The 27208-nt window shown below is 37.2% G+C and overlaps 1 protein-coding gene across 1 annotated transcript; it reads left to right on the forward strand.

Moving 5' to 3' along the window:
• The first annotated feature begins 4177 nt into the window (after positions 1-4177).
• On the forward strand, positions 4178-26039 carry LOC140154560 (S-crystallin SL11-like). Its single transcript, XM_072177127.1, has 9 exons — positions 4178-4310; positions 4825-4917; positions 6934-7049; positions 7822-7920; positions 8264-8426; positions 15341-15433; positions 16973-17088; positions 24674-24784; positions 25872-26039. Exons 1-9 carry the CDS (start codon positions 4178-4180, stop codon positions 26037-26039), a joined length of 1092 nt encoding a protein of 363 aa, XP_072033228.1.
• Positions 26040-27208: the final 1169 nt, after the last annotated feature.

Below are 27208 nucleotides of genomic sequence, written 5' to 3' on the forward strand. Positions count from 1 at the left end.
GTAACACCAACTGAATCCAGATTTAATAATTACGTTAGCTACAACTAATCATGGCTCTCAAGTGCAAAACAGATGGAGCTCTTGAAGTTGGTTAAGGTTGTTGATATGTAATTTGAATAATTTTACCAACATGTTACCATCCTCTTTCACTCCCCTTCCACATTCCTCTAATGGGCCTCCTGGCACGTTTGTGCAGTGACATTACAAATCCGTGCAGTAAGAATTACAAATCCGTGCTTAAAATATTTTTCCATTTATTCAAGTTTCAACTGGTCAAATAACCATACTACCAGAAATTAAGTTTTCCAGCGAAATAAGATCGACAAAAGTAACTACACTTGCCAACATGCAGTGACCTTTTGCCTCCCCACTCGCATTCTATAGATGAAATGACCCCAATGTTTATCAAGAAAGGCAAGGGAATGATATATCGATACTACTACAACTAAGGTGACGCAACTCAAGTTCAAGAACATGAGGCGTTGTGACTGAAAGAGTTATAATAAACAGTTATTTAACAAGTCTCTGCCATTCTGTGCGGTTTTGCGCTACTCTGAAGGCGTCCTTGATTGTCAAGTTAATGGCGTTGAGATCGCCTATGAGCTGAGCTAGATATGTGCGGCGAAGTGCTCCACCACGGCGACAGGCTTCTGTGGCCTGATTGTTAGGATGGAGGATGATGGAAAGTGGCAGTTCCAATCTCCTTATTTGCGTGGCCCACAATCCGTAGCCTGTTGCGTGTGAGTGTCAATGTCGCGGGTGCAACTTTTGCCCGGGCATACAGATTGTCGTTTGATAGGCGATCTGGAAAATGCACTCCAAGGCAGTAGCGCATCAGGGCACGGTGTCGGTGAGAAGCGTCAATGGAATTGCCCAATGTGTCTGTGATAACCAAAGCTTCACAGCTGTATAGGAGACAGAGAACAGATTCGACAGTGGACTTGAAGAGTTGCATTTTGGCGCCATCGCTGGCCGTACTATTCCACACAGTGGTAAGTCGCCGATCTGCGACCCATGCAACCTGTCTCCTTCGCTGGAAAGCACTAGTGTTATCTGCCACGTTACAACCTAAGTAGTTAAAGTCATCGCAAACCATCAGGGTGGTACCTGATATGCTTAAGAGAACTGCATAAAACCACTACGCTGTTCATTGTGATGTGGCGGGAATTTAAAAGCACGGGCCTTGAACAAAATATGATGCGCGAGCATACTGCCAGAAAAAAAAACAATTGCCAGCCGGCAATGACGTCAATTTGTGCTCCTCTGTCACTAAACAAACCTTGTTTAGTGACGGAGGGAAACAAACCGACAGGGACCGAGACAAACCAGGGAAGCGCTGTTCAAGTACATTTCCTATGATTCAATCGATGTGAGTTGGTTCTTTGCCGAGGCTCGTTGTAGGAAAAGGAGCAACGATGTTCTGATTATTATAATTTATAATTGTTATTCGTCCTTGTTTAGAGTGTCAACTAAGCCGACAAGACCACCAGGTGGCTGAAAGAAGCCATCTGGATCCGCTGAAAAGGACAATGACACTCTAAACAAGGACGAGGGGGCCTACGCACTCAACAACATCTTTGACCAACTAATCACGCCCTCCACGGTGCATCCTGTTGCCTATAAGATGTGATGAGTTGCCAGTCTGATGAAGCCAGTAGTGTAGTGGTGAAACGTCACTAAAAACGTGAGTAAATCACCTCGTTTTTACTTGGAATTGTTCAAATTGAACAAAATTCACAATGCAAAATTGCATGTTTTTGGTCCATTTTCCTTCAAATTGGAAAAATGTCAAAATTGGACTTTTATTGCCAGTTAGAACTAAAGGATGAAGATTTACCTTTTCAGTTAGCAAAACAGGATAATATTTTTTAATCAAAAAGAAATTAGTGCTGTATTTTTATGGAATAGGGAGTAGTGTGTGTTTGCTGGGGAAGATACTAAAGAAACTGGTCAATATTTCTGTGGCCAGGCCAATCGGATGTTCGATGTTTAACCTTGTGTAATTGAAAGTCATTGATGATATACAGTATTTATTGTGGGACATTTGAGCACATCAGACATGTCGAATTGCATTCTGAATACGATGAATGTCCTTCTGATATCAAATAATTTTGAATTTGTGAAATTCGCAATGTAATACACATTTTATGGCAAATGATCAAAAATTGATATTTTTGATATTTAACAGTACTCGAAGTAAACTTTATAAATCTGATGATATGTACTAAAAAGTGTATGTAGGTGGGATGAAAAGCCGACGATCAATTAAAAATTTTGACCTTTCGTATTGAAGATATGGATTTTTTTTCACCAAAACACCAAAAAAAAATTAGGTCTTTTGGGGAAACAAAACACACAATTTTCAATTGATCGTCGGCTTTTCCTCCCAGCTACATACACTTTAAGAATATCATTAGATTTATAAAATTTACTTCGAGGACTGTTATATATCAAAAATGTGAAAAATATCAAATTTTAATATAATTTGTCATAAAATTTGTATTATATCGAGAACTTTGTTTCAAAAAATTAAAATTATTTGATATCAGAAAGACATTCTTCGTATTCAGAATGCAATTCGATATGTCTAATGTGCTCTCATGTCCCACAAAAAATACTGTTGAAACGCTCAAAACGCTCATTCCAGATCCCTTAAATTATCTTAAAAGTCACTATGCACTCAGTATTTCAAAGGCGCATGAACTTTGGTTTGTTGAATTATTTATAGATCAAAACACAAATATATAGATCAATACCGGGCCCAGTTTACCATGTTTACTAACCTATTTTAGGCCTTTCAAACGGTCAAACATTTCATATGATGGTTGGCTTTTCATCCCAGCTATATACACTTTAAGTTCATATCATCAAATTTACAAAGTTTACTACCAGGACTGCTTAATGTCAAAAATTTAACATATATAAACATCTTTTCCTAGTCATTATCTATCCTCTAGTATAAGTACTCCATCCTGTGAATATCAAGTTCACAATTACGTAGTCCGCATTCCACGCATTAAAGTTGTTCATGTGACATAATAAAACACGAGGTTCATTACCACCGTGCATTTGGCGGGACATTTGAATAGGTACAACCATAGCATAACATAAAGAATTTCATCAGATCAAGACCAGTACAAAACCAACGTTTCTGGATGTTTCATCAACCATCGGTTGACTTCATCAGCAGTGTTGCTGTTTTGAAGTGCTGTGATATTTAAAGGAAGGTGACCTGATATATTTGGAAAATCAAATTCTTTAAAACTTTAATATGTATAACATAAAATGTTGTCCCTTTCAAGCATTCATGCAAAAAGATCGTGTAAATTTTCAATGTAAATGCGACTAATTCTTCATGGAATTACTGACATTTAATACAAAACTGGTAATCTACAGTGTTTTTATTAATGATAATCATCATGATCGTGTAATAAATAGATATCAAATGAAAGATCATATTTTTTCATTAACATACTGAAATTAGGAGTTCCAAGTTGGTGTATTTCCGAAGATATCATCAAAAAACTGCTGAATTAGTCAAAAATATGGTATACCACATGAGACTAATTCGACAGTTTTTTGACAATTTCTTCGGAAATATACCGAGTTGGAACGTCTAATTTCAATATGTTAATGAGAAAAATATGGGCTTTCACCTGATACCAAAATCTGCATTTTGATAGTGTTAAGTTGGGGATGAGGCTGTCAATCAGGTCACCCACCTTTAACCAGCAACTCTAGAAGTTGGAGCAGCACCAACCTCTGTGTCAAAGTTCTTAGTTCTTCATAGCTGACTACGGGGTCAATTTGACCACGCTGTTTTAAGAGTGATATACATAAATCAGTCGACCTTAGCAGTTTTTACCTACATCTCTGTTTATACAGCACACACAGACCGGTCCAGTACGCCAATATTTACATATATATCGCGAAGTTCAAGAGTAATCAGGCCCTGAGAGTAATCTCGATAATCGTGTCAAAGTTGTATCAATAATAATTAATGTAATAAAATTGAACTTGGACTACGATGAGGGTATTCGATTACATGACTTGGCAAATTCAGGCAAAACACCTAAAACGGAATGAGGTAAAAACGCTTTTTCCTGGTGTCGACACGTTCTTTCTGTACTCAGACTTCAGCTGAAACAGAGTTGCAATTATCATTATTCCGATCATTATGCCAACCTACAAGTTAAAATACTTCAACGGCCGCGGACGAGGTGAGCTGATACGTATCATATTTGAAGTTGCTGGCGTAAAATACGAAGATGTTCGCATTCAATATGAAGACTGGCCAAGTTTGAAACCAAGTAGGTGTCTGCATTTTTTACTAGTATTATTTGCTGTCATGATGTTTTGCAAAATATTTACAGGTTAACTGTTGTTAAATGCATATAAACTAAGTTAATAATAAGTTATTATGAGCTGGAATTATTCAAAATGAGCTACAATTAGGGAAATACATAGGCCTGGTTGGTACACTTCAATAGTATGTAAAAGTACAAACCTATACCTTCCATTTTCCCCTTCCCTCCCCCCATTCCCTCTCAACCAATGTTGGGGAGACTGGAGAATCCAATTTCAAAATTGCTTACATCAACAATGAATTGAGGGAGAGGAGCGGCGATTCACAGTTATTAGAGAGTTTGCGATTTCCAAACGTACGTATCATATACGCACGTAGCGTTCGATACGTACGTTTGGAAATCGCAATCTCTCAATTATGCCAGAGTGTGCCGCCTGCATTAAATTCCTTGAACGTAGATTCCCAACCCTTGTAAGACGTCGGTAATTAACCACAACGTATATGATTCGTTTATTTAGAAACCCCATTTGGTCAACTACCTGTGTTGGAGATCGATGGCAAGGAAGTGTCACAGAGCAAAGCTATTACCAGATACTTAGCACGTGAATATGGTATGTATATTATTATCAGTGGTTAGTTATTAAGGGTAAATACCGCTATCTGTTATCATAAATACTCCAAATATTCAACGTATAATATTTGTTCACAGGCAAATCAATTATATTTGATGTCAAATGTCTGTTATTATCATAGAACATTCATTAGAATTTAAACGTGATTGGAAATATAACGGGAATAGATTAAATAACAGGCTATAACGAAGACATCTTGAAAATTTTACGTCGAAAAAGAAGTAGGAGGAGAAAGAAAAAGGAAGGAGGATAAAGGCGGGGCAGATGACCCATGATAAACCTGGGTACGATCAGGGTAACGCCCGACTGTAGGCTACACCACACAACGACTACGCCTGGTAAATAATTCGTCGCTGTTTTGGCATACTCATGTTGGCTTTCCTCAACGCAAACTTTTAGACTAGGGTTAATTGATTTTATTTTCATAGGTGACTGCACACCAAGCATTCTTTGTGTACTCATCTCCTTCAATCCACTCATTACCTGTTGCCCAATGTCATTATCCACGTCAGATACTTGACTGAAGTACCAATTCAAGCACTTACTTGCGTTGGAGTCACTCAACCGTGTCCCTCATTCTGGAGACATTTGAGGGATTCTAGTCTAAAAGTTTGCGTTGAGGAAAGCCAACATGTGTCGTATGACGACAAATGCCGTTTTGAGAAAATCGCATTTAAAGTTTTTCCAATTTTTGAAGACTCACTGGAGAGCACCAAAGTAAAATATGTTTATTGTTATCAAAGAATATAATCAATAATATATTTGTCTTTGTTCTCAACTTAATACAAACATTTTATTCACTCACTAATTAGAAGTAATTAATCTGCAAACTCATACGGCAGTATGCCAAAATATGCACAATTTGACAATTTGTAAAAATATATGATACGCCATGTGATACGACAGTATGCCAAAACAATAGGAAACTACAGTTGCACGGTGGCCTATGGCGACGTATCATGATACGATACGACTGTATGCCAAAACACAGAATGAAGATTTAGGGGGGGGGGTGTTACATAAAAACCATGTCGTATCATACTAATTAGTCCCATATCTCATTAACTAATTACATTTAGGTCTCAAAACTTTGTGAATATATAGAGTTTCATTCATAGATTTTGAAAGTTTATATAACTCATTTTGCCCAAAAATCGTCATACGACACTATACCAAAACAGCGACGAATTATATAGTACAGGCAGGGAAACTTAATAAATACACGTGTATCTGCTTTTATGCAAGCCGATACACGTTTAATGATTTTCAGACGATGAGATCTGTAGATACCGGGGTAGAAAATGATGAATATCTCCCGTTATTTTTGGTTTCAAAAGAAGCCAATTGTAAAGCTTACACGTGAATATATTATGTGTTGAAAGAATATGATTATCTTAAGTGAACGTATTAAACTTCAACCGTACGTTTTGAAATCAAAAACTGACAAAAATTCAGATTTTATATGTGCAGAGCAAAAAAAAATGACAGCTGCCCTCATCCGTAAACAACCGGATTACGGAACATAATACAGTACTGGCCTGTACTGGCGCAGCGTAGACCACTGGTTTAGGCAGTCTAAAGCAGATAACGTACCAGGTTCACTGACCTCTACAGAGGTCAATTGTCAATAGCCTCGATCGGCCCATAGTCTCAAAACTATTATACAGGTCGGAACAAAATGGCCATGCGTGGCTGTAGAAGTACGATCTACCATCATGGCGATTTCTTCCATGAAGATATCGGGGCGATGACACTGTGCACCACAGATTTTAAATTGCCTGTCTGGTATTATGGTAAAAATTTGCCCCAAATCGCTAACTACAACTAACTACGGTGCCTTATAAACCAAATAACTTGACCATATGTTGACGTATCGTCAGTGTTATCTATATACCCGATTTCAGCTGATATCTGGATATGTTTGTCATTGAAAATAAAGAGAGTATTGAGTGTTGCTTAATTTCTTAATTGTATTTTCTTCCCTCTTGTTTGCAGGTTTCTATGGAGCCAATTCCCGGGAAGCCCTCGATATTGATGTTGTTCTTGAGCTATGCGACGATTTGATGGCACCATTAATCGCCATGTTTGGTGAGAACGACAAAGAGAAAAATGTAAGGCAAATCTGGAGAAAAAAAATAAGCCCCATGTCACAGTGGAAAGTGCCCAAAGTTGTCAGAAATTGTCAAAATATTATTAAGTTACTCAAAGTTTCACAAAGTTGCTTAATATTTTCTCAAAATTACAAACGAAACGAGATCAAAATGTCAAGGTCATTTTGGGATCATTTGGTGTCATCGAGGGTCAAATCGCCTTAGACTGCTGAGGGTTCATGAAACTCGGTGGGAACGACCACCTTAAAGCAAGGCAAATAATGTGAAAGCCATTTGGGGTCAAGTGAAATTGCACCGCTTAAAATGATACAAAAACATTTAGTTTGTTTGATTTTATTGTGTTACGTCAAACCAACAAAACACCTTATCTTTGTTAGATGCGTTTAAATGTTTGAGTTTTGGGAACTATTTTTTTATCTTTAAGTCTTTATTACTTGACCAACTAACATACTCAAGAGAGTTGTAAATGGGGTATTCCATTTAAAATCCACACTACTCCTGTGGAAGATTTTGGAAATATCTTCCACAGAGGGATTGTGAATTTCAAATGGAATTTACACATTAGTAGCTCCATTTGAAACTCACTCTCCCTCAGTGGAAGATTCATGTTGAATCTTTCTCAGAGGGTGTATGAAATTCAGCTGGAGCCTGCTTAATGTGTTCATTCCATTAGAAACCCATACGCCCCCTGTGGGAGATATTTCCAAAATCTTCCACAGGGGTAGTATGGATCTTAGATGGAATAGCTAACGGGTCATTTGTATGTTTTCAGAGGAAATATCACGACGAACAAGCACCAAAGGTTCTTGGACATTTAGAAAAAGTACTTTGCCAAAACAATGAAGGAAGTGGATTCTTTGTAGGTGATAAGGTAGGTAACGTAGAAAGGGTAATATTGTGAGTATAATAAGAATTTTCTTTCCCTTGATACAATGGCTGACAATAAATTTGGTCATATGATTTGTTGGGAATTGCCTTCTCTTCCAGCTTCTTCCTTGATATTTATCCTCAATTATGTTTCTTTCTTTTCTTTCTATATAAACCAAAATGCTTAAATATTAGTTTTAGCTTCAGCCTGGTTAACAAATGAACAAAGTGTCGAATCACTTTTCGGCATTCTGCCAAATTATGTTTACCATTTTGGGAATAGATAAAATTATCAGCACATTAAATTCACCTCCTTAATTTTATTATTTTGTTATCTTCTTGTTCAGATTTCAATGGCTGATTTGTGTTTCTTAACGGCTGTGGACTTTGTTTCATGCCCAATGTTTGCATCACCGGAGCACCCTGATGATCTGGATTCTTTCACGAAACTAAAAGCACTTGATGGACGCATTAGGTGTCAAAATAAGATAGCAGACTGGCTGAAAAGACGTCCAGAAACACCATTCTGAGCATGGACACTGTTGAATCCGTCTAGCCTCGATCCCTATATTGCAATATGTGACGTGGCATATCAAAAACGAGACACTTTTGGGCAGGTTATCAATTTTGAGTATTTTGCTTATCTTAAAGCAATAAAGTGCGATTTGCATAATGAATGGATTCCTATTTAAATGTTTGTTTTCACTGATCACATATCCCCTTTTAATTTCGAGCCAAACTAATGAGGTATAACGAAGATTACATATAACTGCACGGAGCATCGCGCTCGACGTGTGTACACATAAGCTGACATCCGCGGGAGATGTTAGTAAGCAGTCGATCGATGAACTCTGAATAAAACCGGGTCGACCCGGTTTTAATATAAAAAGTAAAATTATACTGTTATTAAATCACTTCAGGCTTAGTCTTTTACGTGGTATTTTAGTGTACCGCTGGGCATTATAATTATGCAAAAAGTAGAAATTGAGGGCGTCGCTGTGAAGCAAATCACACATTATGGCTTTAAATATAGAGATATGTTTGCTCATCAACGCCGTTTTCCCCATTGACATCGGACATTGTTAAGCAAAGATATTGAGTTCATAAGTTATGTTATTATAAAATTGGAAACATTGTTGAAAAATATTATTGAAAAATGTCTAAAAAATACAAGATGCCAGTCATATTCCGGTCTGAAACTATCAGACAATATTTAAACATTATTAACATCACAAATTTGCAACAAACCCAAATTGTGAAAAAATCATCCCCGGGCAGATTTTTTGCTATAATTTCTCCATTTATATCCCAAAAGTCTCTCCTTTCAAAATGGCACGTCATATAATTATGTCCATTATAGCACAGATATTTCACATTACAGGAAACAGGTTTAAAAACAATTAAGAATATAATTGACGTTTTCGGTAAATCCCATAGTTCTTTACGGTTAGACACGTGATATCGTCACGCCGATGCGCACATCGTTACTGTGCACTTCTCGACTTTGAAATGCGCAGTAGCAATGTTCGCTAAACGATGTGCGCATCGGCGTGACGTCAAATGACGACATCTCAGGTCTAACCGCAAATAATAATTATAGGATGTACCGAAAAGGTCAATTATTCCGGACAAGTAGTGTTTCCGCTAGCGAATTATTTTACTGCAGTTAACATTTGAATAGGGAGTCCGTTTAAGCAACTGTATACGTGATGTCCCGCACAACCCTATTAGGGTTAGAGTTAGGTTTAGGGTTAGAGTTAGGGTTAGGAAACTTATGTAAGTTTCTCCTATTCAAATGTTAACTACGGAAAAAAATAAGTATGATAAACAGGTCGAATTTTAATTGTAATAGATTTCTTTCCTGTTTGTTAAGTAAGAGGAAATAATATTGGTAATAAACTTGTGTAATAAAAGTGAACACCGTGGAATCTAGCCTCATAATTATGTACATGACGTATGCAATGCAAATTTTAACTACGGAAAAAATACCTCTTCCCGCGAGGACCTTACAAAAATTATGTCCTAAAATGGCCCAGTAAGTTCCTCGGGCAACACCAAGAAAAAGTCGTTGTTTGCAATGCTATTTACCATATAAATTTAGTAAAGATTCGCCGTAGAAGTGATAATGTAATAGGATTAATTACCATAGCAATAGCTGAATACAATTTTTGAATATATCGCCCTGCACTACAAGCAGGTTGCACTCATCACCTGTGTATGTCTGCAATCATTGATTGAATACAATACCGCTCTTTCTATCATTCTATAATATTACGATCCAGGTCTTTATCCCTGTTCTTTGACATCTGTGGTTCAATGCATAGGTATCACGTGAACGTTGTAGTACAGGGCGATATATTCAAAAATTGTATTCGTCTATAAAGGTTATCCGTGTTCTATAATAATCATCCTATAAGCTGCATATCCTATCAGCGACTGCTATACCTTGTTTAGGACTTTCAAAAGAAGCACCTGCATGTGCAACCATGAATGTTTCAAAATAGCCCACCAAAGTCATACAGGTAACTCCGAGGCCGTGCATTGAATTGGCTTGAATGAGGAATACTACGGGAACTAGCGCCGTTTGTTAGAAGTCATGGGTAACGTGGATAACCTCTATTGCTATGGTAGTTAATCCGATTATTACATCATTTCTACGGCGAATACTGCAGACTGATTCAAGAATACCAGTCTCCAAATAGTTTGACATTAAAGCCATATTATAACATTATCGTACAAAATAGATTAGCATTTCTTTGCCATAAAATGTTAGCTTTTACTGTCAGATATATCCCTTTTATTTTTGAGCCGAACAACTACGGCAAAGCAAAGAAAATTGGAATTTACTACCAGCGCGTATGTCGCCAATACGTACCACTCCTTCGGTCATGTTATGGTACGACCCTTTGTTGTGTAGATCACCGGCCCGCACGCCGTGTACGTACTGTGTGTTATGAACATAGTGTATGCGTTCGACTAATAATTCCATCGTAATAATAAGACGCCGTTTCCGGCGCTTTATTCAAAATCTCGGATTTTGACAAAACTACAGCACCTAGAGTCTTGATATTTGCAGGGTATATTGGTTTACTAAAGTACAATATAATTGAATACATGAATACAAAAGCCACCTAAGTCCATAGGAAGTGATTTTGAGAGAAAAACCTGTGTATCATTTTAATTCCTTCAGTTAGATTTACCTGGTCAATATGGTAAGTTTTACGTGCAAATGAGTGGATTAACCTGTATTAGGTATGACGATTAGCATTTCAGGGACTTCGTGGGGTTCATTTTAAATTTTGGACTTAGGTGGTTTTTGAATCATATACAAAGACAACAATGTTAGAATGAGATTACCACTAGTAAGATAATACAAAATAAAGCACACAGGTATGTATAATGTTGATAAGCATTCTGCCATGTAATATAAACCACACACTTTCCTTTATTAAACCCATTTTTGTTCAAAGGTCACTCTCTAGCAATGAATGTGTTACAAGTGGACTTTTATACATAATGGATTTCAATCAATGTGTTACAAGACTCAAATCATGGAATTAGGTGATTCTTTCATACATGCTATTTTTCACATGCTTAATAGACACAGAGAATGAATTTGAGTTGTTCTTTCATACATATGACAGGCCTATGTATAGCAACAATTTCCCATGCTTAACTCAATTTGGCCAAAGTATGGACTTAGGTGGTTTTTGTATTCATATATTCAATTGTGTAAAAAAATTAATTTTAAAAAATCAGTGAGGGCGTCCTCAACAGCAAATGTTATAATATGGCTTTAATTTGACAACTAATTGTCTCTGACAAAGGTCACTCTCTGGAAAGCTGTACTGAACAAAGTTACATAGCTGATGTCACATATATATCTCCAAATGTAGTATCTGTTTTTCAATGCGTTTAGCAGATACTTTGGTATCATTACACTACAGCGGCCTTAAATTACTTGTTATATTTTACCATCATTTTAGCCAGGCCCGTATGCATTTTTTTTCTGGGTGCGGCGTTACCGCCCCCAATCAGTTCTTTCTGCTTATGTGGTCAAAACAGGTCCAAATTTTGACACTTTTCACACAATCACCCTCCCCGACAAAAGATCCACTTATTCCGTCCCCGCCCCCATTAAAACATTTAAAAAAACCTGCGTATGGGCCTGATTTTACCTGAAAAGGGGGTCATAATTCATTCAGCTATTATCTGGCCAAAAAGCGGTTTCCATGCAGCATATACACCATTTTTATAGAGTACAATATAATTGTGTAAAAAAATTAATTTTAAAAAATCAGTGAGGGCGTCCTCAACAGCAAATGTTATAATATGGCTTTAATTTGACAACTAATTGTCTCTGATAAAGGTCACTCTCTGGAAAGCTGGACTGAACCAAGTTAGCTACCTGATGTCATTTATTCCCCATCTGAATCATTATACTAGTAGCATAGCCAGGATTTTTCCAGAGGGGGTGGGTAAAGGGAGAGGGAAAAGCTGACTTTTCAAGTACATGTAGGTAAATTACTTAAAAACTGAAGTATCATATCCTCCACAATCCTAAGGGGGACAGTCATCTGGCTACGCCACTGCACTACTTGCATATACTGGTTAATAAAATGGTGAACTATTCAGGACTTTGGGAGCTAAAAATGTCAAGAAAAATTGATTAGAATTTTAAGAGACGTGTAATGATTACACTGTAATGTATATTGCCTGGGGGGGGGGCAAAGTTTTTTTGTATGTCAAAGGGGGGTGGGGCAAAGGTTTTTTGGCACGTTAAAAAAAAGGGGGGGTTAAGATTTTTTGGCACGGCCAAAAGGGGGGGGCGTTTTTGGCAGGCCATTTTGAGAATTCATCACCCCGGGGGTACACATAATTATTGCATAACCCCTCAACATGCAATTGTGGTGGTAAATGCGATCCTTAGTACGACTTTCACTACTTTCCTGGTACGATTTACCACACATGAGAAGATATGAGAGGTATTAATCATAAATTTTTTGATTTGTCATGCACCTAATAAAATAAATTAATAGGCTACATTACATGAATATAAAAAAATTATCTGCGTTATCAGTATTTGCTTTGTTTATACTATGGAAGTACAAGTTACACTTGTACTTCCATGTTTACACAGACAAAAACAGACCCGAATACGCCACTATCCGAAGGTCACTCAGTACTGTAATCACGAAAATCAAAACTCGACAAGTTCTTTCCGAATTCAGATTTCAGCTGAAGCAGGTTGCCTTTTGTCTATTTTGTACTGAAAATTTCAAATAAACCTGTTGTTATCATGCCAACTTACAAGTTAACATACTTCAACGGCCGCGGACGAGCTGAGGTGATACGCATCATATTTGAAGTTGCGGGCGTAGAATACGAAGATGTGCGCATTAAACAAGAAGACTGGCCAAGCTTGAAACCAAGTAGGGATCATTTTTACGAGTATATTGTTGTATATCTGTAATTGATATAGCGGAACTGTCTTTGAATAGGCTTACATACACGTTTGTTTGGTGGCATGTGTAACTGAGTCATTTTTAAGAAAAGTTAAATAATGATGGCGCTATTTATCTAAAATATTGTTTGCATCTTTACAAGGGTAGACACTTGTATAATGGTATTAGAACATCAGCAAACAGACTAACAAATGGCAGGGGAATTTTCAAATAACCTTTTTATCATGAAATGTAAGGTAGAACTCGTATTATTTGGATAATTTAAATTTATAATATTTGTAAATAGCGCCCTCAATTTGCACGGAAGTGCACAGTTTATAGAATTGAAAACGGTCAAGGTCATCCGAGTATGTTGGCTTGGGGTCTCGATGGCTTCAACACATCAGTTAGGTTTGCCTTCTCCATAGACTTGTACATTAAGTCATTATACATGCGAAATCAAAAATGTGTACAACTCTATGGAGTAGACAAACCTAACTGATGTGTTGAAGCCATCAAGACCCCAAGAAATGTTGTCCAAGAACATATCTTCAACATACCTGAAGTTGATGCTGGGGAAAAATGTCTGACATTGGTTTTCAGGGGGGCCAAAATGTAAAAAATGTACAATTTGGGTTTTGCATGGGTAATATCTCAGCTAAAATTATTCCAATAGGCTCAATATTGGATAAGAGTGATGTCCTACCCAAGGGCTCTGACTGGCCAAAAAATGGACAATAAAATTATTTTTACTTTTGGAGTTCTGACCCCCCGAAGTTGGTCCTGGATCGACGAAGTTGCATTTTGAGGGCCCTATATCTTTTAAAGTAAATGAGTTACAAGTTTTCTGATGCCAGAATTCTACACAAAACAGTACCCCAGGATACACACTTTTCAAAGTTGTAGGGGGTTCCCTTTATACATTTATGGACCTCCAAACGTCGTCTTTCACGTTGCGACACATTTTGTACGCTGACCCCCCTAAATTTCAAATTGATGCCACAGGAAAACGAAATAGAGTACGAAGCTCAAATTTTCAGGATTTTACTTTCTCATCAATATCTACCACCACACAAAAAAAAAAATGAAGAGGTGCTGCGGTGCACATCCCTGGAGTTGACATGGATTGACTCAGGGGGTCCCTTTGGCCAAAATAGCAGGGGGCCTTGTCAGCAACTGTTGACTTGCTGACAGCTTAAATCCACCATTGTACATAATGGCACCCCCTCCCCATTCGTGAAACAATGGCGCGAGCGCGCGAAGTTTTGGACAATGCTCCCATTGACTCATCTTGCGCTAGTATAAAATAATATATAACACTCGAATCCGCATACTGATGAACACCAGATGCATATCAATGTAAAGGCTGCTTCATACTCCATTCAACAACTCTTCCTATACCTTTGTACAGGAGCCAACCGTTGTTAAACCGTGATGAACCCACACTTTTACTGTAGCGTATACGCGAACGCTAGCGAGACTACGCGTTACGCGAGAGCGCGTAAAATTCGTCATGCCTGGAACCTTTGTGCGTATTCCAGCTTACAAGTTGAATTCAGTATTTTTCAGGTAGTGGCTAAACATTGCCGTTTTATTCTGTAGTTTTATTGCTGATATTAAAAGAAAAATCATCGAAGTTTTTGTAAGGCTGAGTGGCAATGATTAACTGACATTCCTCGTAAAATAATCGTGAATTATACGATATTTAGCTTCTTTTCGTTGTTGAAAGGGATTCAATCATGTTTCACCGTTGTTCATCACCGTTTAACAACTCGCGTCCAGCGCGTCTGCGTGGTTTACTTCGCTCGGGCAGCCAAAGCTGCCCTCGCGAAGTAAACCACGCAGACGACGCGGCCGCATCGTTGTTAAACGGTGATGAACAACGGTGACACATGATTGAATCCCTAATTATTATGTCAAGGATTTGTATCAAACTATTGTCTCACTTTTAACATCATCATATTTATTTTATTCATATAGAAACCCCTTTTGGTCAACTACCTATGTTAGAAATTGATGGCCAAGCGATTGGACAGAGCAAAGCTCTTGGCAGATACTTGGGATTTGTACTCGGTAAGTATGGGTTACTGAGCTATATGATCGAGTCCATAACCACATATCATGCTTTCTAGGGGAGGAGTATGAGGAGGTGGGGGAGGAGGATGAGGAGGAGGAGGAGGCACTGTTGTGTTTTAGCAAACACGATATTTATGTCTGTGACCCTCTTCTCTTGTCCACTATAAGCATGATAAGCCAGGATGCAGTCAGTGTACCAACTCTGAAACCTGACGCTGCTTTAATCTAAACAATGATGCCTTGACCATTTTTTGCTCTCGATGGTGATCACATCCACCAAGTTGGATGACAATCCAACAACATGTCCTTGACATGTGCTTGACCATTTTTGGCACTCGATGCACAGTGTCGACGGCGTCTAAATATATACTTTTCCCCTAAAATGAATCACGTCCTAATACTCCGTTGGTGAGCGACGGGCGATTGGTATTTCACTAATAAGAGACCTCGTCTTTCCGAACGCAAGAAAAGGAGTCCTATCTGATTGGCTAGAAACCGATCGCTAGGTCGCTCAGTGACGAGTGTACAAACTCGTGTATTCAATTCCATTTAAATCGGTATTCTATTATTGAAGCAGATAAAGACAGTTTTATAGCTATTCACTGTGCTGTATTGTATTATAGATTTCTGATTTAATTTTCTATAGCCAGTGTACAGCACCGTGGTCATAGCTGAATGGGCTTCCATTTCGTTCTTTTCATAAATAATATTCTCAAACAGTTTAATATATCACAATTTTTACGCACGATTAACAAAATTTTACTCTGAAAATGCAGTAAAATATGTCTACACCAAACAGCTATCCCCGCTTATTAGTGTATTGCATTTCCAGTTAGTGTATTGGAAACAAATCCTGCGTTTCACCTGACAACAAATCAAATTTTCTTGTAATAGCAACACCATATGGGATACTGAGCATGCACAGCTTGCATAAACGTGTATGAATGGAAACGCTGCGGTATCTCATATCGTGTAATTGAAAATCGCCATGCGTAACTTTTTGAAGAAAGAGTGGACTCGCCGTACTATCACGGCAATTTTTGACACGAAGATATATGATGATGACGCTGTGCGATGGTGATCATATCCACTAAGCTCGATGGCAACCCAGCAACCTTTACTCGGATAACCTTGACATGACCTTGACCATTTTCAGCACTCGATGGTGATCACATTCTTCAAGTTTGATGGCAAACCAACAATCTATACTCCGATGACCTTGAAGAAGGATGAAAATGAGGAATATGAAGATGAAAATTAGGAGGAGGAGGAGGAGAAGAAGCAGGGGAATAGAAAATGGAGTAATGATGATGATGATGATGATGATGATGATGATGATGATGATGATGATGATGATGATGATGATGATGATGATGATGATGATGATGATGAAAAAAGAAGACGGAGGAACAGAAGAAGGAGATGAAGAAGAAAGAGAAGTATACGATGTGGTAATGACGAAGATGAATGATGATTAATGCCTGGAAGTTCAGGAGAGCATTGTCATTCATTGTCTCTTCATTTCCTTTCATGTAGGTTTCTTTGGAGCCAATCCACGGGAATCACTTGACATCGACGTGATTTGTGAGCTTTGTGATGACTTGGTATCACCACTCAGCGCCACATTTGGTGAACAGGATGAGGAGAAAAAGGTAAGATCTTACTAAGATGGATCTGAAAATAAACACCGCATGCAGCAACAACAACACATTTACACTATATTCTAAACCAAGTAAATTTTTGCTCACTAAACTGTTTCGTCCTTCACATCGGAGGACTTCATGACTGACCACTCCACTGGTTACCAGAGTCAAGATTCATCAACTCAAATTTCTCGGCCATATACTGCGTCTTGAAGATGGCGAGCCTGTGAAAGAATATGCGCATTATATTCCACCACATGGGAAGAGGAAACCGGGACGGCCGCGCACACTGTACTTACAGCATGTCCAGCACCCCCTGGGAGATACTGAAGGGATGCTGCAGCCAAACAAAATTGTTTCGCTTGCCGAAGATCGCATTAGTTGGAGAAAGCTTGTAGTCGCCTGCTCCGCACACCTTTGTTCCATAACCATTAGGGTATAGGACATTTTTTGTTTTTGATATAGCCCCCGAATGAAATGTATTTAATTATGTTTGTACTCACTCAGGTAGCATTGTGTGTGAATTTTACATCCGAACTAGAGGCTATTCTTTTTTTTATGGGCATTTTAGTGTCTAAAATGGCCCAAAATGAGGGTTTTTCAATATTGCCGTCCATTTCTAATCGTCACCCCCATAGGCTTTACATGTAAAATAAAAAGGCACATAAAAATTTAATAGCCTCTAGTCCAGATGTAAAATTCACACCAAATGCTTTTTGAGTGATTACAAAGATAATTAAATACTTTTCATTCGGGGGCTATGTGGAATTGTTTTTATGTATTCCTTGTACAATGACATTTCACTATAAAATGTCCATTGGAAACAAAGGTGCGCAGCCGACTGATGATGATGATGATGATGATGATGGGGTGTTTCCATACATGTAATTTACATTAATCAACAAACCTAATGAATCTATTCAACAAAATATTGCTACATGGTTTCTAAAATCTTTTGTCTAAAACGTTTCCACATTAATTTTCTTGAAGTTAGACTTCTTACGACCGCACCATGTGTTATAAAGCAAACTTACACGAAGATCCATCAATCAGTTATTCTGGTGAAAGATAGAATTCATACCATAATAGATGGCCGATGGATCTCAAAGTTTCACGGGGAAAACTCGCTGAATACACGAAGAGAAATAGATGGATAACAAAATATAACTTTACAATAATCTTTAATTTCGCATCATCAAATATCAACAAAGTATCACAGTATAGATCATGGATTGAGTACGCTAGTGCGACGTTGTCCCTTCGATAGCTGGCCGTCGAATACGAAGATTCGACGTCATTCAGGATCGATGAGAGAAAGACCGCGGAGCGATATATTTAAATAATTGATGAACTAAAAGAAAATAGTGCCATAACATATGTCAAATTAAAACACATGCTCGTGGGTGACCCCATATGGGTGTGAACCACTCCCGGGGAACCACTTCTGACGGTGGCTGAGATGGCATAGCGCCTTTTGAACACTTAGAACTACAACCATGGCCAAAATGTGTTGGGACACTTATGGAAAACGTACACTATAGTATGACCTTATTTCCGTTATTATTAACGTGATAAAGTGGAGGTTTCTTTGGTGTCAAGCCTAAACACTTTCCTAACACCCCAACCCTCCCCTTCCCCACCAATCAATGTTGGGTGCCACAAGGCTCGTGTGACCAAAAAGTCGAATTCAACATTGATCGGGGAGTGGGGGCTTATTTACATTACCCTATCAAACCGTCCCAACACTTATGGCCAGCATTGTCTCTAAGGTACAAAAAATCAAATTTTAAAATGTGTGTTTTGGCCCATATCTCCTCAACCATAGCTTGGATTTTCATCAAATTTTACATGAAAACGGAGAAACTATGTATCTTTTCACTTATATAAAAATTATTGCATTTTCCTCATGTGATTTAGGGATACGGTCACGTTTTATACGCAATATCATGTATTTTACAGTGCGTTCTGAACATTATTAGCCTATGCCAACTACGTATTTTGCGTAAAATGACGTTTTATTTTGAAAGAGTAGTGATTTAATCGCCAGAAATACATGATATTTGTTGACAGGAATTGATTGAAGTCTTTTAAAAGAGTGATTTTGGGAAAAAAAATACTTAAAATTTAAAAAAAAGCTAATTTTAGAAAAAACAACAACAAACTTTAATCATTTTCATCGTTTGCATCAAAAACGTATGTGGTATTTGCAACGAGTATATCGTGTAAATATAATCATAGTCGGCAGGAGTAGGCTTAAATTACATTTTATGACTGAAATTTATTAAAGCGCTTTCAAAGAAACTTATAGTAAGTATAGAAAGTAAAATATAGGTAGACATACAGAAAAAAAAGAAGGACGGACATTGGCAAAAATTAATAGAACGACGAATATAATATGATGAAGGATATTGTAAAATAATAACAAAAAAGAAAAGAAAAGGAAATCTAAATAAATTCAGGGGTTCGAACCCGTGTCCACTGCGCCTGTGGCAGATGCCGTATCCATTGCGCCACAGAGCTGTGTAACTTCAACAGACTTAAACTATAATATAATGCTATTCAACATGCATGTATATAAATATACGCTCTACACACGATATACAGTGCAAAAATACATTTTTACGGCATTTGTTTCATTAACTGAATATTTATCATATAGCAGGTGTTGGCTGACATTGTGCTCCACATCTAGTTCAGTCTTTGTCCGGGATAAATGACTACGGGACAAAATCGGACGGTATACACGTCTTTAAAGAGTAAAGAATTTTAATATAATATTACTTTCTTTTTTCTTTTACAAACGTGTATATCGTTCGTTTTTGTCCCAAAATCATTTTACCCCGGCCCAAAACTGAAATATATGTGGAGCACAAATGTCAGCCAACACCTGCTATATGATAAATATTCAGTTAATGAAACAAATGCCGTAAAAGTGCGATTTGTTTGACTGTTTATCGTCCGTAGAGCGTATATTTATATACATGCATCTTGTATAGCATTATATTACAGTTTAAGCCTGTTAAAGTAATACAGCTCTGTGGTGCAATGGATACGGCATCTGCCACAGGCACAGTGGACACGGGTTCGAGCCCCTGGATTTATTTATATATCTTTTTTCTTTTCTTTTTTGTTATTATTTTACAATATCCTTCATCATATTATATTCGTCGTTCTATTAATTTTTGCCAATGTCCGTCCTTCTTTTTTTCGGTATTTGTTGCTTCATTTGTGGTAGACTGCGGTAAATTGGGAAAACAAGTGTGCATGGGTTCGATTCCTTTATTTGTTTTTTGATCACGAGATGTTGTGATAACTTTTATTTTCTTCTATAGCTGTAATGTAACATTTTAATTGGTGGAAACAATAATTTTCCATTTTAAAACCCAAGTTTTTGACAGTTAAAGTGACGAATAGTGAACTTAGACAGGGCCAAAATATCGTTTTAAGACATTTTAAGTGACCAGTCCCTAAATGTCAAATGTAGCCATCCAAAATTTTTTTTTTAAAGCCACATGATAAGATCTCTAACTGCTCCAAATTTGGTGTCAATATCATATTTACTTTTTGAGTTATAAGCAAAAAACTGAAATTAGATGATTTTTTTTCAACTTTTCAAATACAACCATGGCCAAAATGTGTTGGGACACTTATGGAAAACGTACACTATAGTATGACCTTATTTCCGTTATTATTAACGTGATAAAGTGGAGGTTTCTTTGGTGTCAAGCCTAAACACTTTCCTAACACCCCAACCCTCCCCTTCCCCACCAATCAATGTTGGGTGCCACAAGGCTCGTGTGACCAAAAAGTCGAATTCAACATTGATCGGGGAGTGGGGGCTTATTTACATTACCCTATCAAACCGTCCCAACACTTATGGCCAGCATTGTCTCTAAGGTACAAAAATCAAATTTTAAAATGTGTGTTTTGGCCCATATCTCCTCAACCATAGCTTGGATTTTCATCAAATTTTACATGAAAACGGAGAAACTATTTATCTTTTCACTTATATAAAAATTATTGCATTTTCCTCATGTGATTTAGGGATACGGTCACGTTTTATACGCAATATCATGTATTTTACAGTGCGTTCTGAACATTATTAGCCTATGCCAACTACATATTTTGCGTAAAATGACGTTTTATTTTGAAAGAGTAGTGATTTAATCGCCAGAAATACATGATATTTGTTGACAGGAATTGATTGAAGTCTTTTAAAAGAGTGATTTTGGGAAAAAAATACTTAAAATTTAAAAAAAAAGCTAATTTTTAGAAAAAACAACAACAAACTTGAATCATTTTCATCGTTTGAATCAAAAACGTATGTGGTATTTGCAACGAGTATATCGTGTAAATATAATCATAGTCGGCAGGAGTAGGCTTAAATTACATTTTATGACTGAAATTTATTAAAGCGCTTTCAAAGAAACTTATAGTAAGTATAGAAAGTAAAATATAGGTAGACATACAGAAAAAAGAAGGACGGACATTGGCAAAAATTAATAGAACGACGAATATAATATGATGAAGGATATTGTAAAATAATAACAAAAAAGAAAAGAAAAGGAAATCTAAATAAATTCAAGGGCACGAACCCGTGTCCACTGCGCCTGTGGCAGATGCCGTATCCATTGCGCCACAGAGCTGTGTAACTTCAACAGACTTAAACTATAATATAATGCTATTCAACATGCATGTATATAAATATACGCTCTACACACGATATACAGTGCAAAAAAAATACATTTTTACGGCATTTGTTTCATTAACTGAATATTTATCATATAGCAGGTGTTGGCTGACATTGTGCTCCACATTTAGTTCAGTTTTTGTCCGGGATAAATGACTACGGGACAAAATCGGACGGTATACACGTCTTTAAAGAGTAAAGAATTTTAATATAATATTACTTTCTTTTTTCTTTTTACAAACGTGTATATCGTTCGTTTTTGTCCCAAAATCATTTTACCCCGGCCCAAAACTGAAATATATGTGGAGCACAAATGTCAGCCAACACCTGCTATATGATAAATATTCAGTTAATGAAACAAATGCCGTAAAAGTGCGATTTGTTTGACTGTTTATCGTCCGTAGAGCGTATATTTATATACATGCATCTTGTATAGCATTATATTACAGTTTAAGCCTGTTAAAGTAATACAGCTCTGTGGTGCAATGGATACGGCATTACCCTATCAAACCGTCCCAACACTTATGGCCAGCATTGTCTCTAAGGTACAAAAAATCAAATTTTAAAATGTGTGTTTTGGCCCATATCTCCTCAACCATAGCTTGGATTTTCATCAAATTTTACATGAAAACGGAGAAACTATTTATCTTTTCACTTATATAAAAATTATTGCATTTTCCTCATGTGATTTAGGGATACGGTCACGTTTTATACGCAATATCATGTATTTTACAGTGCGTTCTGAACATTATTAGCCTATGCCAACTACATATTTTGCGTAAAATGACGTTTTATTTTGAAAGAGTAGTGATTTAATCGCCAGAAATACATGATATTTGTTGACAGGAATTGATTGAAGTCTTTTAAAAGAGTGATTTTGGGAAAAAAATACTTAAAATTTAAAAAAAAAGCTAATTTTTAGAAAAAAACAACAACAAACTTGAATCATTTTCATCGTTTGCATCAAAAACGTATGTGGTATTTGCAACGAGTATATCGTGTAAATATAATCATAGTCGGCAGGAGTAGGCTTAAATTACATTTTATGACTGAAATTTATTAAAGCGCTTTCAAAGAAACTTATAGTAAGTATAGAAAGTAAAATATAGGTAGACATACAGAAAAAAAGAAGGACGGACATTGGCAAAATTAATAGAACGACGAATATAATATGATGAAGGATATTGTAAAATAATAATAAAAAAAAAGAAAAGAAAAGGAAATCTAAATAAATTCAGGGGCTCGAGCCCGTGTCCACTGCGCATGTGGCAGATGCCGTATCCATTGCGCCACAGAGCTGTGTAACTTCAACAGACTTAAACTATAATATAATGCTATTCAACATGCATGTATATAAATATACGCTCTACACGATATACAGTGCAAAAAAATACATTTTTACGGCATTTGTTTCATTAACTGAATATTTATCATATAGCAGGTGTTGGCTGACATTGTGCTCCACATTTAGTTCAGTTTTTGTCCTTGATAAATGACTACGGGACAAAATCGGACGGTATACACGTCTTTAAAGAGTAAAGAATTTTAATATAATATTACTTTCTTTTTTCTTTTTACAAACGTGTATATCGTTCGTTTTTGTCCCAAAATCATTTTACCCCGGCCCAAAACTGAAATATATGTGGAGCACAAATGTCAGCCAACACCTGCTATATGATAAATATTCAGTTAATGAAACAAATGCCGTAAAAGTGCGATTTGTTTGACTGTTTATCGTCCGTAGAGCGTATATTTATATACATGCATCTTGTATAGCATTATATTACAGTTTAAGCCTGTTAAAGTAATACAGCTCTGTGGTGCAATGGATACGGCATCTGCCACAGGCACAGTGGACACGGGTTCGAGCCCTGAATTTATTTATATATCTTTTCTTTTCTTTTTGTTATTATTTTACAATATCCTTCATCATATTATATTCGTCGTTCTATTAATTTTTGCCAATGTCCGTCCTTCTTTTTTTCTGTTTTTTGTTGCTTCATTTGTGGTAGACTGCGGTAAATTGGGAAAACAAGTGTGCATGGGTTCGATTCCTTTATTTGTTTTTTGATCACGAGATGTTGTGATAACTTTTATTTTCTTCTATAGCTGTAATGTAACATTTTAATTGGTGGAAACAATAATTTTCCATTTTAAAACCCAAGTTTTTGACAGTTAAAGTGACGAATAGTGAACTTAGACAGGGCCAAAATATCGTTTTAAGACATTTTAAGTGACCAGTCCCTAAATGTCAAATGTAGCCATCCAAAATTTTTTTGTTAAAGCCACATGATAAGATCTCTAACTGCTCCAAATTTGGTGTCAATATCATATTTACTTTTTGAGTTATAAGCAAAAAACTGAAATTAGATGATTTTTTTTTCAACTTTTCAAATACAACCATGGCCAAAATGTGTTGGGACACTTATGGAAAACGTACACTATAGTATGACCTTATTTCCGTTATTATTAACGTGATAAAGTGGAGGTTTCTTTGGTGTCAAGCCTAAACACTTTCCTAACACCCCAACCCTCCCCCTTCCCCACCAATCAATGTTGGGTGCCACAAGGCTCGTGTGACCAAAAAAGTCGAATTCAACATTGATCGGGGGAGTGGGGGGCTTATTTACATTACCCTATCAAACCGTCCCAACACTTATGGCCAGCATTGTAGGTGGTCATTTTTTGCACCGATTGAAAGCTTGAATTAATATTTTGACCACGAAATATGTCTTACACCTTTTTACCCACAAAATTCATGAAATTTGTTTACAGTTTTTTAAACTCCGTGTCTGCATTTTTGACCGTGACAAGGAATCAAATGAGGGCTAAGGCATGGGTTTATTAGCTTTTATTTGTGTATTTAAATGGTTAATAGCATTATTGTGGTTTGTATATTTTCAGAAAGAATTAGTAAAGAGATACTATGCCGAATCTGCTCCAAGACATCTTGGACATTTAGAGAGACTACTTTGCAAAAATAACGAAGGGAATGGATTCTTTGTAGGAGACAAGGTATGTTACGTGATTGGGTCGTTTAAGGGATCTAAAATGAGCGTTTATTGCGTTTCGACAGTATTTTTTGTCGGACGTGAGAGCACCTCAGACCTATCGAATTGCATTCTAAATACGAAGCATGTCTTTCTGATATCAAATAATTTTCATTTTTTGAAAATCACAATATAAATACAAATTTTATGACAAATTATAACAGTCCTCGAAGTAAATTATATAAATCTAATGACATATTCTTAAAGTGTATGTAGCAGGGAGGAAAAAGCCGACGGTCAATTGAAAATTTTGACCTTTCATATTGAAGATATGGATTTTTTCCCAAAAAGACCTAATTTTTTGGGTGTTTTGGGAAAAAAATCCATATCTTCAATACGAAAGGTCAAAATTTTCAATTGATCGTCGGCTTTTCATCCCACCTACATACACTTTAAGTATAAATCATCAGATTTATAAAGTTTACTTCAAGTACTGTTAAATATCAAAATATCAATTTTAATGATTTGCCATAAAATGTGTATTAAATTGCGAATTTCAAAAATCAAAATTATTTGATATCAGAATGACATTCTTCGTATTCAGAATGCAATTCGATCTGATGTGCTCTAATATCCCACAATAAATACTGTCCAAACGTTCATACCCCAGCCCTTAAAGTCTTTGATTTATAAATAGTAAACCACACAAAAAGAACAATCGGACATGTGATCAAAACGACAGCAAAGAACGAACGAGTTATGTTTGATCACTTTATGATACAATATTTATAGGTTAATAAATGCGTATCACTTGTTTGGAGTGAATAAACTAATGGACTAATGGCGAAGTGACGTAATAATCGGATTAACTACCATAGCAATAGGTGAAAACAATTTTTGAATCGCGCTGCACTACAAGCAGGTTGCACTCATCACCTGCGTATGTCTGCAATTTATTATAGATTGAATACAATACCGCTCTTCAAAGATCTTACAGGTGCGAGTGATCAGCATGATAATGCAGAGGTACCGCGTGAATCCGGGGCGTGAACGTACTAGTGCAGCGCGGTATTTATAATCAAAAATTATATTATTTTTTATCTTCCTGTTAGATTTCAGTAGCTGATATGGTTTTCCTTGCGGTTATGGATTGGGTCTTAACCCCGGAGCACACTGATGCACTGGATTCTTTCACGAAACTGAAAGCACTCAATGACCGCATCAGGGCTCATGATAAGATAGCTGACTGGCTGAAAAGACGTCCAGAAACACCATTCTAGGCATGGCGGGCACCGTTATATACTCCCCAGTGATAATGGCAGCATCAAGGGTACATCCCGCTAATCCTATAAGGTTCGCTAATCCTTTAATAGACGAATCCAACGAGCCAAGTCATGGTCAGGATTTGGTCGGCCATTATAGGGTCCCCGCATGCACCAAACAGGTGTTGTGAGTGCCCAACTGGGTGGATTAAACCCGCTTAAAATTCGATGTTAGATTCTTTTGTGTTGTAAACTGTCATCATTCTTTTGTCTACGTGTAACACGGGTGATAGAATGCAGTTTAAAATACCCTTCAAGGCCGCATCATTTCACATTTTAGGTGTGATAGCTGGGTCCCCGTCGCGGCTATGGCTGCCATTGAGGTGTAGGAATGTGTGAAATTGGATTCGTCTATATCGACGCCACGGTACGCCAGTCCAAATAAAAAAGTTCGATAGCAATAAACCGAACTCCTATGCTAGCTTTCGAACTACAAATAGTGAACACATTTTGGACTATGGACGAATTCAATTTCACGCATTCCTACACCTCAATGGCAGCCATAGCTGGGTCCCCGTCAGCTCAATCTCACCTAAAATGTGAATGTTTAAACTGCATTCTATCACCCGTGTGACACGTAGACAAAAGAATGATGACAGTTTACAACACAAAAGAATCTAACATCGAATTTTAAGCGGCTTTAATCCACCCAATTGGGCAGTCACAACACCAGTTTGGTGCTGCGCGCGGGGACCCAGTAATGGCCGACCAAATCCTGACCATGACTTGGCTCGTTGGATTCGTCTATATAGAGAACTTTATTATCGGACTAGCGAACCTTATAGAATTAGCGAATAGGGGCGTACCGGGACCATCGAGGCCGGCAGGAGCCTGCAAAATTTACAAATCGTCCACAACTAAAATTACTTTGACGTGCGTGAAAAATTAAAGCTAAAATGGGCCAAAATGAGGATAATTGTGGCCTAAACCCGGACCAAAGGAAAATGCACATACAACAATTTTGTCCCGGTATATTTCAAGCCGGGAAGGGACACTTCCCCCCTGCCACCGGTCGGTACGCCTCTGCTAGCGAACCTTAGAACTATAGTGAACCTTTGATTTTGTCATTTTTACGGAAGCACTGAAGGGACATGACATGTTGTCATGATGACATGATGATGACTCGA

This window comes from Amphiura filiformis, chromosome 6 (assembly GCF_039555335.1).
Source record: "Amphiura filiformis chromosome 6, Afil_fr2py, whole genome shotgun sequence".
Lineage (NCBI taxonomy): Eukaryota > Metazoa > Echinodermata > Ophiuroidea > Amphilepidida > Amphiuridae > Amphiura > Amphiura filiformis.